The following is an 18,221-nucleotide window of genomic DNA, read 5'->3' as shown; positions in this document are numbered from 1 at the left end:
CAACAAACTGTATTAGCCTTGAAGGAGCTGCTAAAGTTTAACAGAAGGAACTTCCTGACACAATGAAATCGATGGATGAAGGTCCATCCCTCCACATCAATCCCATGCAACACCCTGTAAGCAAACAGTCATGGTATCCAAGCTGAAGGCAGGTTTTCCCCATGTAAAGCTTTTGGTTCCACCTCAGTCTTGTTAGACTTCAGATTTTCCTACAATATTTATTTTAAAAACATCTTGCTGTGAATCACAAGTCAAAGGGTCAGCACAAAAGTGCTGAGGCCATTTGGTTACAGACAAAATTGACACAAAACCAAAAATGAATGATGAAATTCTGGCCAGGACCCTGAAAAACTTGGTTGTTGGGGTTTTGTTTGGTTTTTTATAGGCAGAGGGAGAATGGTGGTGAAGGAACAGCACCATCAGGATCAACGTTTCCCACCAACACAAAGCTTGCAATAAATACTTTTAAATATCAGCGCCTTGGTGTTGCAAAGGACAACAAGTACTTGTGCTTAAATAACAGCCACACTACATTCAGCTTTGGAAAATCCAGCACCTTTCAAAATGCAAATACTGAAGGTGCTTTGCAAAGGTGTGAACCAGCTCAGCCAAATGACTGTGAGCAAATGCAGTGATGCAAAAGCAGCTTAACACATTTCTCTGAGAATGGAGATGCTGAACTGACACAGCTGACTTCTGAGTCTGTTAAAAAAAACCCAAACCAAGCCACCAGTGTATTTGTTAACCATGAAGAAAACCAGAAATGCAGTAAAGGGACCCCTGATTTCGTGGCTGATGTGAATGACCTTTTCTAGTTTACTGGATGTGAATTCTCTCATTGTTTAAAACATTGACTGTCAGCTTTGTGAGCCAGGAGCAAATACAGCACATAAAGTTAACCCACCTCTGTTGTTTCACTTGCTGCAGTGCTTTCTTCCTTCTTCCTCTCCTCCTCCTCCTGCTCCAACTCCTTAATGCTTTCTTCCAGCACATTGGGCCAGAAATCACCCTCAAAGTAAGGCAGCTCCTTGGCACTGGTCAGCCTGTCCTCAGTCGCTTGTTTGAAGATGTCCTGTTGAGCACATCACACAATCCCAGGAATAAATGAATGAAGATCACTCAGGGGAGAGAGAACCAGAGACATGGCCCCAAAGCCCTTGGCCTGCTCCTGCCAGGTCTCCTTCTCTGGGTGCAGCTCCAAACCCAGCCTGGCAATCCTGATAACAGCCCACTCCCTGTTTTATCTTAGAGAGACACTGCTGAGCCTCTCCTGAACCCCCATCATGCCACCAGTTCATGTTCCTGACCTGATGGGAGACACCAAGAGACCCCTGGAAAACGTAACAAAGCCCTCCTTGGTTTCAAGACCACTTTTTATTAGGAGGCACAGATTTTGCAGCTCTTTGCTACACTAAATCCCATGGCAAGGCTTGTTAGAGGCTGTTCTACTCCACACATTTAGTAACTGTCACTTGCCATCAAAACATCGATTTTTTGCCGGCACTGTCACTGCCACGAAGGAATTCTTGTAAATTTTAGCATATAAGGAGTGGCAAATGCTCCCTTTGCCACCTTCAACATATTTCCTTGGGTACATGTGTGATGTTCTCTAATTAAGAAAATCATCCTTTCTATAAGGAAGTGTTTTTTTTTTATTTCACACTAGTGGGGCCCTGAGTTCCACCTCCAGAACTACCAAAGCAAACAGTTTCTTAACAAGCTCCATATTTCCTTGCCTAAAAACTGCAGTGAAAGACAAGTACACAAAGGCAGGTTCTTGCAGATTTCTCTTTGTTCAGACACCAAACCTAAGGAATTTTCAGCCTGAAAGGCAGAGCCTCAAGAAAACCTAAGAAAATGAAGACACTGGCTGAGAATAAACCCCTTGTAGGATATCACCCCAGTTTGAAAAGCCCATAAAAATTAAATCAGGAATTAAACAGTAGCAAACCTTGTAGTCATGAATGATTCTCTCAGCAAATGCCTTGTCCAGCATCTTCTTATACCACTCTTGCAAACGTTTGGGTTTGGGTATTTTCTGGTCAGGGGGGTGGCAATGGAAGATATAATCATCTCCTTCACTGGGGGGACAGGCCCAGATGTGCCCTGTCACATACCTGGTGTGACACACAACAAACAAAATCTGTGACTACCATCACAAAACTAACTCCAACTGAGGTATAAATTCAGAGCTCTGGCTTTATTTTTTTCTAATATTTTTCTATTTTTATTTTGTAGCAAAGTTGCCAGGGCAATAACTTCTGTTTAGACAAGGGATGAGGTCTGGGATATAACAACAAAGCTTAAATATCAAGTGAACCTCTGACCCAGTCAATGATGTGCTGTCAGTTTAAAGAATCCTGACAACAAACCACCACTTTAATGACAGAAATCCCAATTTCTCTGTCCAGTGCAAATGAGGTGTGTGTTCCACAGAACTTGGAGAGGACAGAGGGAAACAGAGACTACCCCAAACGAAAAGCTACATGGCACCCTGGGTTAAAAAAAACAACAAACTACCCACACTAAAAAAACCCAGATTCCTTTCTTCACAAAGATCTGACTTACCCGAGTTTCTTCACGTATTCCAAATATCCAATGAGGATTTCATGATAAACTGCAGTTCGGAGGCAGCGGGGGCGGAAGAAGTGGATACTGTCTAGGTAGGATATGTACACACGCCTGCAGCAACGACAACACAGCCAGAGTCACCTGGGGCTGCTCTGGCTACTGAGAGCTGACTTTTACCCCAGACACGTACACAGAAAGAAAAATTAACGATGGTGATATTTTAATGCATATTCAATCATCTCAACGTGGTGCAAACAGTTCTCAAAAGCCAAAAATGGGCAGAATTTTTTTTTTTTTTTAGGCAGCAAGAGTACACATTGAGAGGCAAAGTGAAAAGCAGAATGCAAAGTGATGGTTTTTGTTGCCACGTCTTCCCCTTCAAAGTCACCTGCAGCCCTACAGTAGGACTGCAGTGCCACAGAACTGAGACACACGGCCCAGTTCTCTGTGTTTGACAGGGGCTTTAGCAATTTGCCTCTGTGCAGAGAGGGGGGGTACCTGGTGTTGGGAGGGGGGCAATCCGAGCCGTATTCCTGCACGTGCATCCCGAAGAAACACACGTCCACCCCGTCGATCTCCTCAAACGCAAACAGAGCTTTGGTTCGGTAAGGGAAGGATTCTGACATCTCACCAGAGTCCACAAATCTGCAGGGAAGGGCGGGAGGGAAGGATAAAAAAAGAACAACAAAAAGCCAGCTATTAAACCGGTGTCCTACCAGAATGAGGAAATTATTTTCAACCTTATTTTTAACCCATTAGGAACATTTACAGAGAAGTTAAAGGGGGGTCAGATCAGAGCTGTAGTAAAACAGGGAGTCCCATCACTGTAAATTCATGGAAAGACTGTTTCCATACAGAACACAGGACTGAACAGGCCAGCATTGAGTATGTGAATATCCTCAGAGACCACAAGCCTTTAAATAGGTTGCAGAGCAGAAAACCTGATGCATTATGAGGAGGTGATGTCACATAAACACTCTCTTTATGAATTAAAGCCAAAATGCGCCACAGAATAAACCTTTTAAGCTTTTCATTTATAATGAAGTAAATTAAAAATCCCTCCTGAAAGCCAAAGTGTTTATAAAAACACAACAAACCAGTAAGGAACAGTGAGGAACAGAATCTCAGCAACTGCTCCAAACTAAACTATGAATTCTGAAACACCAACCAAAATGGGGTCAGACTCTTAAGATTTAGCAACACAAGGTCACAGTATTATAACCAAACCCAGGATGCCCCCCCATTGCCCCCCAAACAGTCAAAATACAATTGTCACCTCCTCTGCTTTTTTGTACCTTTCATGATCTTACTCATGCCAAAGTTCCAAAAATGCGTAAATGGATTAAGGTGCAAATTGTCAAAGTTTTGCAATATCTACACAAGGAGACTTCAAAATAAAATCAATTAAAAAAAATTGCATTTATCAGAATTAATAGAACTAACCTGGATTTCATTCCTGGTTTGACTTCTACTGTCTTATCTGAACTTGCTACTACTCTGACAAAAACCTCTCCAGCTTCAGGATGATTCTGTCGCCGCAGAAATTTGTTCACTCTGTCTTCCAAATGGTTTCCTAAACGTGTTGTCTGCAGCCCTGGAAGTGAAGGGGGAGAACATGACAATGGAAACTTAACTCTGGAGGAATCATTTAAGTTTGGGGTGTTACTGTGCTTTTTAAACTCTTTCAGCTCGTTTCTCTGGATGGAAGTAGGGTTTTTTTCCCCTTTGTTTTACCTCCATATGAAAATCTGATGGTTTTATTTACGCAGCCAAAAATGAAAAAAAGCAAACCCATCCATGCTTTCCCCCAAGCCTGAAGGTGTTCACACCCTATTGTGGAAGCTTAAAACCACTACAGTGGGAAAATTACCCTGTAAGTGAACCAACAAAGGCGGCTTTACGTAGCATTTTTCAATTTGCAGGCTTATTTTATGAACACTGCAAATGTTTTCTCCTGCCAAACCCACTCTCTGGCTGCTTGACAGAGATTACATCACTTTATAGATCTGGCTCCATGCCACACCTTTTCAAGCAAAGCAAAGCAAATCACCAGAAATGAAAAGCCTTTTGACTTCAACGGAGATTTCATTGCTTTTGCTTTTCTTTTCAAGAGAGCTTTTAGACTGCAGCCACAGTAATCTGCACACCAAGGTTAAATAGTTCCTGCACAGGGATAGAGGTCTTGGAAAGTTCAAGTCCACAGATTGTCCAGATCCCCTCTCTTGGTCTTTACATTCACAATTGGCTTTTGTGGTCTTACAGGATGTGATGGTTTTCAAATAAATCCACAACAAATTACAGAAATCACAATGAAGATTTTGGTTAAAATTAAGAAAACAGAAGGAGCCCACTGTTCTGACTTGAAGATTTATGACCACTTCTCTTACCCTGCTGTACTTATTTTACTAGCCAGTATTCCTATTTCATTTTATGGTCAATCTGCTATCTTTTCCAAAGTGATGGTGTAATCTACAGATGTTCATTTTACTAGAATACATTTAATTTTCTGCTCTCCATTGCTTCATTTTTCAGTTGTTATTTGGCTCCTGACACAAGGCTCTTGGTTCTTTCTCCTGACATCCAGAAAGCTGCAGTGGAATATCTACACTAAAATTCCTTAGGCTCCAATACTGGGGAAAACCCCCACATACCCTCAAAGGATGATCTCACTTTCTAAGGGATTTATATATTTAAAATTATTATATAAAATCATAGAATTGTTTTGACTTTAAAGGACCTTAAAACTCATTTAATTCCACCCCCTGCCATGGGCAGGAACACCTTCCACCAGCCCAGGTTGCTCCAAGCCCTGTCCAACCTGGCCTCGAACATTTTCAGGGATGGAGCAGCCACAGCTTCTCTGGGCAACCTGTGCCAGGTCCTCACCACCCTCACAGGGAGGAATTTTTTCTCAATATCCCATCTAACCCTGACCTCTGTCAGCTTAATCACAATCAGTTGATAGAAATTCCCAAAAGCAGCAGCCTTGATTTATATCTTTCAGCCTGTCCCCCTTGTCCAGTGAGATTCTGTGGTTATAACCAGCACAACACAGTCTAAATATCATTTACTTGGGAGCCAATAACTAAATTCAAAGGCAGGTTAAAATAAAAATACACCAAGCCCTTTTAAATTCCAACACCTTGGCCTTTCCAGTGTTTCCCGGACCAATACACTACATTGGGCTTTCCATATATAATATGAGGGGATTTTAAAGGAAATTCACAAATTCTTTATGAGGACATTTTTTGTTTCGTTGATTTCTCTGACTACAAACAGAAAAAGAGGAAAGGGCTCCATCTCAGCTGATGAGTTAGGAAGCCACTAGAATTAAACTCCACTGTCTTGTGTTTTCATCTCATCATCTTCCCAATGCTAAGCAACCAAGGGATATCTGCTTCCTTCCTTATGCTGCTGTGCATTAGGGCTCAGAAACCAACAAACACAAAAAGACCAGATTAGAAGACAAAAGAAACAGGTAGCACTAAGATCACAGGTACTGTAAGGAAAGGATCTAAAACTTGCGTTTTTTGATTTATTGGAACGTGCAAGTTCCTTTAGAAAGCAACCAGGGTTTGGTTCTTGGACACCTCTCACACCCAGATAATAAAGGCTCAGGGCTCAGTGAAAACTGCAGTGCAAACTTGAACAAAAGACACCCAAACTGTTAACGAGGAACATTCAGCACAGCAGGTTTGTGGCAGCAGCAGTGGCCAGACATTTGTGAGGGGATGAGTAATGGGACACATAGGAAGAAAGTCAGACTCCTGGCTCACTGTGACTTTTTGTCAGGAAGCTACTGTTGGTGACTTATTTGTCAGGATATCTTTTGTCTTTGAGCGTCTCTGCATTGGGGAAGTGATATTTGTAGATTTTCTTAGGCAAATAAATACTTGAAAAGTTTGGGGTCTCACAGCTGCATACTTGTTGTATTTGGCAGGCTATCAGTCAATTAGCCAATTTTACTTAACATACATTAATGTTCCACAACACCTGAAGGACCTGCTGTCTCGGTTATTTATTAGCAGTTGTGCCACTATGCTTGAAAGAGTGTAGAAATATTGATGGCAATTAAAACATGATTGTATTACTTGATTGTAATATTTTATAAGTAAAAGTTTTTATGGGGAGAGGGAACATGTTAATGTTTCAATCTTTCACTGCTCAGGTTTGTTTTCAGGTCAGCAGTGAGACCAAGATTTGGACAAGAGCAGGCCTTCCTTTTCCTTCCCTGTTCTTCCATTTCCAGCAGAGCACTGTTAGAGCAGCTGATCTCCAGAGCTGAGCCCACCACCAGATTATAGCAGGACTCAAATCATGGGAAAAGGAAAAGACAGTCAAACAGCAGGGAAAGAAAAAGGAGGAAAGGGAAAAAGCACCATTATTGCCCTGTCCAGAACAGAATGGTCACCTTGAACTCAATGGCTGGTTTACACAAACCTTAAACATCTGCAGGTATCTGGGGAGTCACACACTTGTTTCAGACAATTTACATCAATATCTGCTCTAAAGTCAGCATATAACAGAAAAGGCATCCATTTAAAATGGTTATCTGAAACTACATTTTGATTTCATCATTTTATTAATGTTCTCTTACAACTTTAATCTGTCTTTAATGAGACTAATTTAGATCTCTCTAACAATACTGTCTTGCATGCGTCAGGTTCCTCCAGAGACCGTTTTGATTACTGTAACCTAATAATGCCTCACACAGCTTTATCATCTCCACATCAGCCCCCTTCACAGCTCCTGTTATGCAATCAACCACACACCAAGTTAGCAAGAAGTCACATTTAATGCAAAACCTTGCCTTTATCACAGTGTGGAAGAGTCAGGCTTGTGCAGGCACAGTGTGACACAGGAATGCCCAGAACTTCCAAGGACCAACAAACAAGGCAGGAATCAAGTGCACCTGCAAGTTCTAGTTGTTCAAGTGGCTGAATCACCCTCTTGGTTTCTACAGTCACTTTATTTTTCTGCTCTGTGCACTGACACTGCATTTCCAATACCAGTGCCTTCTCTTCTGCCCTCCCTCCAAACGTGTGTGAGTGGAAATTACTGAATTATGTTCTCTGAGGTGAAATGCTTGCAGAGTCCTGTGCAAGGATTACTGATACAACCTGACCTGGCCATCTTCTGGCCCTCTCTTTAGTGCCCATTTCAACAAGACCATGGCAGTGGTTACTGCCAAGGGAATCCAGACTCACAATGGAATGGGTCACTCATTCCAGTGGACAGTCCTTGTCCCACCACCCGCTCTGCAGGCAAGAAAAGCTCTTCACTTTTGTGTTTGGCAGCAGCACCTGAACTGCAGAACAACTTGTTACTACATGTTATTGGAAGGGCACAGAGGTGACAGTCATTTACTACAGTTTCAGCACTACATGGAAACACAGCTAAATATAGCCAGTGAAGTGCACACAGCCCCATGCTTTTCCTGTTCTCTTTGCACCCCTTTCTGCTTTCTAATCCTAGAAAAATAAGGACAAAGACACCAGACACCTCAAGGCTGACCACAAACACATAGAGAGCAGGGCTTTAAAATGTTGATTAAAATTCTGACAGCCTCAGGCTACACTACGCCCCATTTTGCAGATGTTCCAGTGCTGTCCATTATAACAACACAAAGTCTCAATCAAAGAGCTATTAGGGCTGGCAGGGGGAAGATGAATATTGGGAGATAAAAACAGAAATATCAAACTCACTTTTAGCACTGAATTTGTTTTCTTTGCGTGTTCTACCGGTTTTCTTCAGACAATTATCACAGACAAACCTATTGAGAAAAAAAAAAGCCAAGGATTTAGCATAAGGCCATTACTGGTGAGCTTAAACCCAATGTCTGAACCTGTAATTTAAATGTCAGAGTACGATATATTTTTCTCTGGATTTGAACAGTTTGTATCACTTCATTTTTGAGGGACTTAAAGCCTTTGTGAGCTGGTTTAGTTCTGCCAAGTGGTTACACCTGCATTTGTGTTCTGTGCACACAGACTCACCTCCAACCAGCTGCCCTTGTCTAGGAGTTAGCAAGAAACCCCAGAAAGCTGAGTGTATGAAAAGTTGGGTTTCATGCACATTTTTATCTATGGAGACTGAAATAAGACCCCAAACACCAAAAAATGTAATTTATTAAGAAACACTTTGTCCTTCTGTACTCAGTTCCTAGAAGGCAAAGGAAGTGGCCACATATTAAAGAACAAGGCAGAAAGTCTTTATTATATAAACTATATCGATGTTATTATACAAGGGGTAAAAAAAACTAACAAACATCTCTTACCCTGAAGGCCAAATAATATCATAATGTAACACACAGATCTGGTGCATCTTCCGACCACATTCTTTGCAGTCAACAAACCTGAGGAGAAAAAACAGCAGCCAATCACTTCTGGTGTTAGGTAAGTAATTTTCCAGAATTCAGCAGGAAAGGAGGACTTGCCAATCATCTGGTAAGATCTGAACCAACTTCAACAGGCCCAATTTATGTGTCAGTTTAAAAAATACTCAAAATAGATTCAGATGTAGCATCTATCAATCCATGAGCGAATTACATATATATATATACACACATATATATATAACAAGGTGTTCTAGTTTAAAAATCTGAAATGGGCTGTCATGCACAACTTTTTCTGGATCTTTTTTATCCTTTTCTAAGCAGAGTCCTGAGTCTTCCCAGCTTCACAGAATCCTGCTCAACAATACCTCCACAGATTTAACTTCCAGTTGCTGCAACAACCACAAACTGATTAAATGGTTGCTCAACTTACTGTAAACGTAAAAACTAGTCAGTCGTGAATCACCCTACCAAGAAAACATGTATTAACTTGTCTTTGCCTGCATGTCTCTGCTGTAGTCTTCTTTTTTCCTGGTCACAATAGTATGTCAAAATCCTTTTTTTGGATGGGAAAACTGTTAGAGGTTTTCCCAGACCAGGCTCTGGGATTGCTTATGAAGCCAAATGCACTGGGGTCTATCCCAGTCCACCTTTACAGGCCTGGGGAGGAGCTCTATTTAGTATTTGCAAAGATAAGATTAGGAATCAAAATGTGCTGTGTATCAAACTGCCAGACAACATAGTAAAAGTAAGATAAAATCTCTTTGCAGCCAGTTAAGGGCTGTAGGAAGAGCAGCACATGCTCCTAAAGGAAGTTCAGCTGGGCTTTCTCTCAACCTCCCAGAGGTAGCACAAGTGAGGGAGCAGGGTGGTCCTTTTGGTGGGCTGAGCACTCAGTGGAGAGAAAAATGTGGTTTAGAACCAAAAGAGGAAAAAGCAGAAGTGCCCCAGGAATGCAGGGCTGGGTGTGAAAGGCTCTGTGTGAGAGAGGGCCATTCCCAGCCCTGTGCAGAGCCTGGCTGATTCCTGGAATCACCCATATAACAGCACTAGGAACTGCCTGAGGAACAGGCTCATGCTCCCTTTTGGGAATCAGAGTCAGACATCAACTTTGAATGCAGTGCCATAAACTTTAGGGAAAGATTCTACAGCCTGTTTGGGCAGAGATGGGGGAAAAGGAAGAGTTCTTTACTCCCTGCCCCATTTCTGGCTAAAGGACAAGTGGAAGTGATGGGATTATCTCAGGAAAACCAACAGCTGGGTACTTACGGCTCTGGATCTAGGGTATCGTTTTTCTTCTTTTCAAACTGATCCTTAGAGATGGTTCTAGAGACAAAGAGTTAACATGAAAACTCAGTAGCACTTTTATACCAGAGGCTGAGACAATATAATTTTTTGCTGAATTGCAGCAAACCTCAAGTCTGAAGAAAGCACCTCAGTATTTATTTTCTAGTCAGAGCAAGCAATTCAGTTCATTTTAGCTTAAGCTACAGAAAATATTTTTCTCATTTTACTTTCTGCATAAATTAAATGCAAAATAAGAGACACCCAAGCACCCAGATAAATTTAAATTCAAAGAAGGACAAGGGAAGCTATTGTCAGTAAAACAGTAGCTTGTATTCCTCAAATCTGATTTTTTTGGCCAGGTTAAAGGCAAGCCATTGGTCTTATAAATATAGGCTGCACTTCAAAAGGTGAGACATCAGAATTAGATGAAGTCTTTCATTAGAAGGTGACATTTATTGACACAGTTCCCATTGCCCCCCTCCAAGCACATTATCCGGGGTCTGCAGCCCCCTGGAAAGGGCAGCTCAACTGGACACTGCTGGGCAGACCTACAGCCCCAACACAGCGACAGCTGTTAGTCCTGTCACTGTAAAATCTCCTGCTAGGAAGGAATAAGGCACTTCCCCCCAAAAACACCACCAAAGGGGTTTGGGTTTTACTCCCAACCCAGGACAAACACCACCCCTCCCAGTCCAAGAGGCAGCATGCAGAGGAAAGGAAGGACTTACGTTTGAGGCTGGGAAGGGTCATCACCCAGGGTGACATTCTCCCCCTGGATTTCAGTGAAACACTTCTCACAGAAGTGATACCTGTCAGCAAGAAGGCCATATTTGGGTGAGCTGGTCCAGCACAAACACAGCCACCCAAGCACGGAGCCACCAACCAGGGCAGGGCAGATCAGCACGACCACGACGGAAGGGGGGACGTTGTTGGTTGATTGATGGGTCAGTGTGGACAATGAGGAGGAACAGAGGGAGGGGAGGGCAGGATTAGAGAACAGGGGAGGGAACAAACAGCACAGACGTAAGAGGTAAGACGCAAACACCAAGACAACACAGAGCAGAAAGCCAAGGCAAAGCACAGATTAGCATTCGGTCTCATTTCAAACATCGCTAACAAGTCGTCGGGCGTCAAATTCAAAATTTGGGGAGGATTAATGGAGTAGCCGCCAAGAGCTACCTTTGTATAGGCTTCAAATTTAAGAATTTGGATTTGATTTGCATTGCTCAGGAAAAAAAAAATGCTCTTTGATTCCAGGCTTGCGACTGATCGAGTTTGCTTTGGGTGAAAAACAGCCTGTCAAAAAGCTTTAGGAACATGTTTATTATGGATTTAAATAATTAGGAAACATGTTGAAAGCATTTACTGATTGTGAGTCAGAACTGCAAAAGCAGAAACACTTGGTATTGTAAAAAAAAAAAAAATCTATAAAAATATTAAATTGAAAATTTGACTGTAAGATTAAATGTTATAAAAATATTAAATTCAAAATTTGAGTATAAGATTAAATGTGACCAATTGCTCAGCTAATATTCTTTTATATAAATGAAACCAAATCCATACTCTAGACAAACATTTAACAGAAATGCAATTATGGGTCAGAGTTTCCAGCCATTTTATCTCTCTATATATACAATATATGTATATATGTGAACAACATGAAATATTGTACATACATACAATATATTTATCAGGTACATTAAGGATGTGGAATTAATTAAGCTTTAAAAATTGAATATGAGGCAGGTACAATTTTTGGTCACCAGACCAAGAGCCAATCCAAGTCATACTCAGCAAAACCAATTCTGCAGTTTACCAAACCAGGCTGAGTAAACTGGAATACAACTCTATGAAAATACAATCTGCATTTGAAAAAAATAAAATAAAATCAAGGTTACATGGATTTTTGGGGGGTTTTTTGGTGGTTTTGTTTGTTTGTTTCAGATGAACTGGAACCAAAGTTGTCAGGGTCATAAAAAAATAAATAAAAAAAAAAAAATAAAAAAAGGAGGCTAAATGTTTGGAAAGGATATGAATTCACACATGAACAAAGGCAACAGAGAGGCCACAGCTGTAAAATGCGGGAAGGCCACAAAGGATCATCAAAATAAAGGAGCTTTATGGAGGATCGAGAGTGAGAGGGTTTAAGCAGCGATGGCAGCACAGTACGACGCAGGTGCAGAACTCAAACACCGACTGTGGGATGGGGAGCGCAAAGGCACCGAACGAGACTCAGCGTCACAATGAACCAACAACTGAAGGGATGGAGACTGATCAGTGTGGCAGCTCTGCCCCTGCCAACACACCCTCACACACCTAAACTACTGCAATCCCGGTGACAGCTCCAAGGCTGTGCTTTCCTGGAGACAACAAAAGGCATTTACAGGCACTTATTGCAATGGATGGATCAGAATTTCCCCCTGGACACACACACTGGCCGTGCTGAGCGGGAGCGGCTCCTCCGGCAGAGCCCTCCCGGGCTGGAGCCAGCTCCGAGTTACCACAGCACAATTCACAGAGCCAGAAAACTTTTCCAAGCTCTGCCAGCTGGCTCTGGATAAGGAGCTGCTCTGCCAGCCCAGAGCCACTGAACTGCAGCAGAGCAACTGAGTCCTGCCCGTAGTGTGGGACCGACTCCGAGGGTGTTTTATTCTGGTTAACAGAACCCACAGTGACATTTCCACGCAGGGCAGCTGCTCTTTGATAGCAACCACTCCCTGTCCTGAGGGGGGATTCCCAGCCCACCACCAGTTAAACTGCACCCAACTCCTCCTGGGTCAGCCCCACTGGGATTGAACACATCGCCCTCCCAAGGAAAACCAGGCTTTTGGGGCTGAGAATGCAGCACAGCAAGGCCAGGAAAAAAGCAAATGTATTCCAATAATTTGTAATCATTTGGAATGGTAAATATAATGTGGTTATTAAAGAGGAACACCACAGGAGACTTTCAGGAGTGGGGACTGACACTGCACATCTCATTTCCACTGACCTCCCTCGCCCCTCACTCCACACCCCTAAACTGATACCAAAACATGTACTTTTTTTTACAACTCAAATATAAGAGATTCAGAATTTTATATCCTTTTACACGTTGTCCATGTCCTTTTTTTTCCCCCTAGAATGTGCTTCTTTAAATTTTTCTTTAATTAAACCCCCCCACTAATTATTTTCCTTACTGACAAGGTTACTCATCATTTTAACAGTCAGATTGGGAAGGACTGAAACTCAGGAGGACCCAAACACAGGAGCTTGTAGCCAGGAAAATCCATGGTCAAGGCTCCTATTAATACTTTGCTACAGTTAAACAATCTCAGAAAAGGTTAATTCTGATCCATTTTCAGAATAATTTATGGGCTTTCAAAGCACTCCAAGCCTTAACCCATGGTATTAAAATGAGGAAACAAAAACTGAAGTACAGTGAAAATGAATCACCGAAAGATCATGAACATTTGTCCATAAAATAACCATGGTGAAGCAATAGCTATAATTGATTATGGATATGGACCCTCAGAAACAAAGACCTGCCTTTTGCTTGCCCCCACAAATATTCAGCAAAACCCATAGAAAACATACAATATTCTAGTTACAACAGCCATAGAAAACCCAAAGAACATACTTATTGCAACACATCAAACATGAAAAGCTTTTCAAATGCAGACTGTTCAGGTGACTGACTCCCGTTTATCAAAGAGCAACATTATGGTTCAATACCAAAGTCCAGAAAATGCTCAATTTCTGCATTAACAGGAGAATTGCCAACTGTAATTGAGTGTATTCAAAGGACATTCTAAATTAATAATTGTATGAAACACTGATCAGTTTTCTCGACTGGGTATTCACACATGAAGCACATTTTCTGAACACTTTAACCTAAATTTCTGCCTTATTAGGGAATCTAAACAGTTCCATACCAAATAATTAACTTTTAATCACTGAACTGTAGTGCCAGAGTTCATTTTAATTCAATGGTGCCTAAATATTCTTAGTTGTAATTTAGCTGTGCGATATGCTGGACTTTAGGTGCATTCAATTTTGCCTGTTCTGTACATAGAAAATTCAAGAGCATTGACCAATTAAAGATCTGCTGGAAGCACAGAATTTGCTTTTCACTTATTTTCTACATCTTTAAGAACACCTAAAATTTAAAGATCACTGTCACAGAAAATGTGATTGTTTTGTAGCAACACAGCTGATGAACAAGGGCTTTCTATGATCTGACAGTCCAAATGCACACTTAAAAATATGGTGAAAAATCTTTAGAAATGCTTTCTTTAAAAGCCCCATTTATCACTCAATTTAGTTGGCCTGAAACAGAAAGCTTCACATTTCCCCTGAACTCAAACCCACCACAAACCCCCAACCCTTTCTCAAGGCATCTGGATGAACAGAAACCTACAACTTAAAGGGACTCTCACACTTAAAATGGGCAGAAAACCGAAATATTGCAACACCCAGTGCAGAGGAACCCACTGCCCCACCAACCCTGGCCTTCTTGCCTTCCATGGAATAACCCAAATGATTTAACATGAATTTAAACAGGGAAGGATAACTGAAAGAAAAATGAGCTCTTCTTCAATTAATTTTGAAGTTACTGTGCTTTTCAAATGCAGAACTACCTGGGTGCATAACATGGAAAGTAATTCAGATTTTACCTACAGTGATGGTATTTAAGGGTTATTTTTCCCTGATTCCAGTAATGAAGTACTGACTTTTTAAATGCACTTCAGTGGCTTTATTTCTCTTCAGCCTGACTTTTTTCAGAGTCCACAGTGGCTGTGTAAAATCTTTTAATGAGAGGTCATGAATTCATTCCTCCCTGTCAATACTTTCTGCCTCTCAAAGGCCACCCAACACATGAGGTGGGACACACATTTTCACCTGCCACACTTCAGTGTGGTGGTGCCTGACAGGCTTAAACCACCTCAGAGCCTGTTTGGTGAGCAGGGGTGGCCCTAAAAGGTGAAATGCTCAATGTCTGAATTGGTTCTTTAACTTCACTCAGACAACAGCCCCATGCACCTCACAACTGGCAAGGCTTAGAGACTGCCAAGCCTCTGGAAGGCAGTTCATAACTTCCTTTTCCTTGTTTAAAACAAAAGCTTGTGTCTTAGCCCATTTATATTCTGCATTTTTTTTTTTTTTTGGTGAGGGACAACACACACCATCTAAGAACCCAAAACAAAAGCCAAGTTTTGAGTTTGCTTTGTTATTATAACACTGGAGATTTAAGCATTAAATAGAAAATTAGTATTATAATCTAACGATTGTTTAATAATCATACAAATACCAAGTCCTAATATTAATTAAAGATTAAGAGAAACTATAATTTTCACAGCTTCTCATGGAGTCTCTGGGTAGTTTTAAATGCTATTTCCAAGCTAATTTAAATAGAATTAAGCACTGGCTAGGAAGGGAGAATGTAAGTCTGGCAATTAATCACTGTATCCTTTACTTGGCAAATTCTGGCACTAATTTGAAAACAAACCTGCATATTTTCACAATTCTCCCAGAACAAGGCAACAGGATTTCCCAGTGCCTTTTTGCAGTTCTGCTCCTCTCCCTCCAGCAAGCCCTGCTCCTCTTGTATGGAAAACACGGACAACTTCCCCTGCACTTAGGCAGTGCATGGGGCAGCCTAACTAACAGCATTAAAGCACAGTGTGTACCAAACTGCAGGAAAGAGTCACCTGCAAAAGGACAGCATGGAAAGGCAAAGAAAATAAATTTTCCCTGACTTAGCTGACAAAGAAAAGCAAAAATTAATAAACCTCCTCCTCCTCCTCTACTTGTGCAGGGAAGTCAAAGGAGATCTCACTTCCTGAATAAGGAAAAAAACCTGAATTGAAGGACTTACCTATTCTGGTAACTGTAGTAGGCAGCGTCCCGGGGAATGGTGCACAGTTGCTTCCCATAGCAGCACAAGGTCTGTGGAGAGAACTCATACTGCAAAACAAGGGAGAAAAGCAGCTTTACAATGGGATCTTCTGTTCAGCAGGGATCTATTATGCAAACGTGACGCTTATGGGTATCAGATTGTCAGGTTTATCACGCTTTTCTGAGCTGTTGTAAATATATTAGCACAGCCCTCTCAATTTGATGACAATCATTAACTCTAAAAGCTGACCCTCCAACCTGCTGCTTTACTGCAATTGACACCAGAAAGAAGGGAAGTATTTTAATATTGCTTATGACCAAGACAGCTGTCCTCTGAGGGTGCAAAATACAACACCACAAGAGCAGAGAGAAGGATGCTATTGACCTTCTTTCTCTCTCAACACGCCTGTAACAAAGCCAAACTTCTAGCAACCCTTCCGTTTTTGAAAAAAAGAGTGTGCCAAGCTAAAGTTCTGTCTGATCAACCAAGCTGAGCTCTTCAGAAGAACACAACTGCCCCAGGAATGCACACACACCTTGCGCCCACAGCAGTAGCCGAGCGATTGCATGACGGGATCGATCTCTTGCTCAAACACCTCCGCCAGTTTAGTGCAAAACTTGTAGACCCGGGAAGTCTTGCGATTGTACAGCCACGCGTTGTTAAACATCAGCCACACGTCGTCCACATACTGCCACGGCTCCTGGTACTGCCCCGTGTCCAGCTTACGCTTAATGGTGGAAAGATCCATGGGGTTCTTCACGATGTCGAAATAGTCCTTCAAAGACACAAAAACCCCGCTTTATTTTTAGGATGTCGACCGCTCGCGGCGTGCTGAGCGTGAAAAATAAATGTTGAAACGGGGAAAGACAAAGCAGAAGAATGTTTTGTAGGTTTTCTTCAGGCCAACTCACCGGAATCCCTAAAAGCTGGGGATCCACAGGCTGTCTGAAAGGTAGAGACTCTGGGTCCTGCCGGTACAACGCTTCGAGGGTGGGCATGAGAGCCTGGCGCAGCTCCTCGGGCTTGAAAACTGGAAATGAGAGTCACAAAGGTTAGAAAACTGCTTTCCACATTTCCTAACCTCTTGATTCCCCTAAGAAAAGCAAAGAACTATGTTGACACAGAACTCTGAAGAGGGATTTCCTGATCAGGGGCAAAACCTCACTTACAATCAAGAGGCAAGCACACAGCTTTTCTATTGACTCCCATCACAGCAGGTGTTAATCCCACAATAAGGGGATGGGAACAACTCTAGCCCGTAATGATACATACTCTAGAACATAAAAAAACCCCTCAAAACTTACACAGAATCAAATTAAATCAATTGTTTCAACATGGATGAACCTTTTCTCTTCAGAGAAGAGACTGAGCATATTTTTCTCTCCCTCCCTTCTAACCTTGTTCGCTGTTTCCAAGCCAAGATTCTTCCAGCAAAACCCACTGCAGCGGACAGAGATGAAGAGCCAGCTCTACAGAGAGTGACCAGATGTCCTGAGAGCTGGCACAGGAATTTTTCTGGCCACAGTGTGCAAACAGTCCTGGTCTGATGGATTGTTAATTGATTTTGAAAGTGTTAATACTTCCAGATTTCTATGGCACCACTTGGCAACAGTGACATGGCAACAGCCACAGTTCTTTCAGTAGTGGATGACAAGGACAAAAAAAAAGGCAATACATTTTCTGAAAAATAATGATAACTTGGAGAGCTCTTTGAACATCTCAGCAGTGTAATTACATTTATTTCCTTAGGAACGTGACTTTACATAGGGAAGAATGCCTATTATTGAGAAAAAAAGACAACTAAGGAAAGCAGGATGGCATCTAATATTTATCTACCTGGATGAAATGTGAACAACACCAGTAAAATGGAGCAATTAGTCCTCTCAAAAGCTCTTCAATCCACAGGGCTCAGTGACCCCTTCGAGTTACGATCATTGCTTTTCTCACTCAAATGGTATTTTGGTAAGACATAAATTGCTTTTTGGGACATCTAGTTCATAGTCTATGATTTTAAAAAGTACACACAAAAATAAAGCACGACAAGGAATTAAGCTGACACAACTACATTGGCTGTATGATCATTTCAGTTGTTCCACAGTCTCAGTCCCAGTAAAATGGTAACTCTTTTCCATACTTATCAATACCATATCCACA

General features: G+C 41.7%; 1 protein-coding gene across 7 annotated transcripts in view; it reads right to left on the bottom strand.

Moving 5' to 3' along the window:
• Positions 1–18,221, bottom strand: part of CREBBP (CREB binding protein) — a 94,989-nt gene that overhangs the window by 8,748 nt on the left and 68,020 nt on the right. For 5 of the 7 annotated variants that reach the window (XM_032703891.1, XM_032703892.1, XM_032703894.1 and 2 more), the window contains 12 exons: positions 16,979–17,097; positions 16,603–16,842; positions 16,047–16,135; positions 10,921–11,031; positions 10,175–10,231; positions 8,849–8,926; positions 8,277–8,344; positions 4,015–4,165; positions 3,070–3,216; positions 2,569–2,682; positions 1,952–2,117; positions 905–1,072 (listed from right to left, as the gene is read on the bottom strand). In XM_032703891.1, the coding sequence (XP_032559782.1) occupies positions 905–1,072; positions 1,952–2,117; positions 2,569–2,682; positions 3,070–3,216; positions 4,015–4,165; positions 8,277–8,344; positions 8,849–8,926; positions 10,175–10,231; positions 10,921–11,031; positions 16,047–16,135; positions 16,603–16,842; positions 16,979–17,097 (1,508 nt within the window). The remainder of the gene's footprint in view (positions 1–904; positions 1,073–1,951; positions 2,118–2,568; positions 2,683–3,069; positions 3,217–4,014; positions 4,166–8,276; positions 8,345–8,848; positions 8,927–10,174; positions 10,232–10,920; positions 11,032–16,046; positions 16,136–16,602; positions 16,843–16,978; positions 17,098–18,221) is intronic. The other 2 variants (XM_032703893.1, XM_032703895.1) reach the window with 1 other exon arrangement.

Source organism: Chiroxiphia lanceolata, chromosome 16, assembly GCF_009829145.1.
Source record: "Chiroxiphia lanceolata isolate bChiLan1 chromosome 16, bChiLan1.pri, whole genome shotgun sequence".
Lineage (NCBI taxonomy): Eukaryota > Metazoa > Chordata > Aves > Passeriformes > Pipridae > Chiroxiphia > Chiroxiphia lanceolata.
The sequence above is the reverse complement of the archived record's forward strand: the minus strand, read 5'-3'. Positions and strand labels throughout refer to the sequence as shown.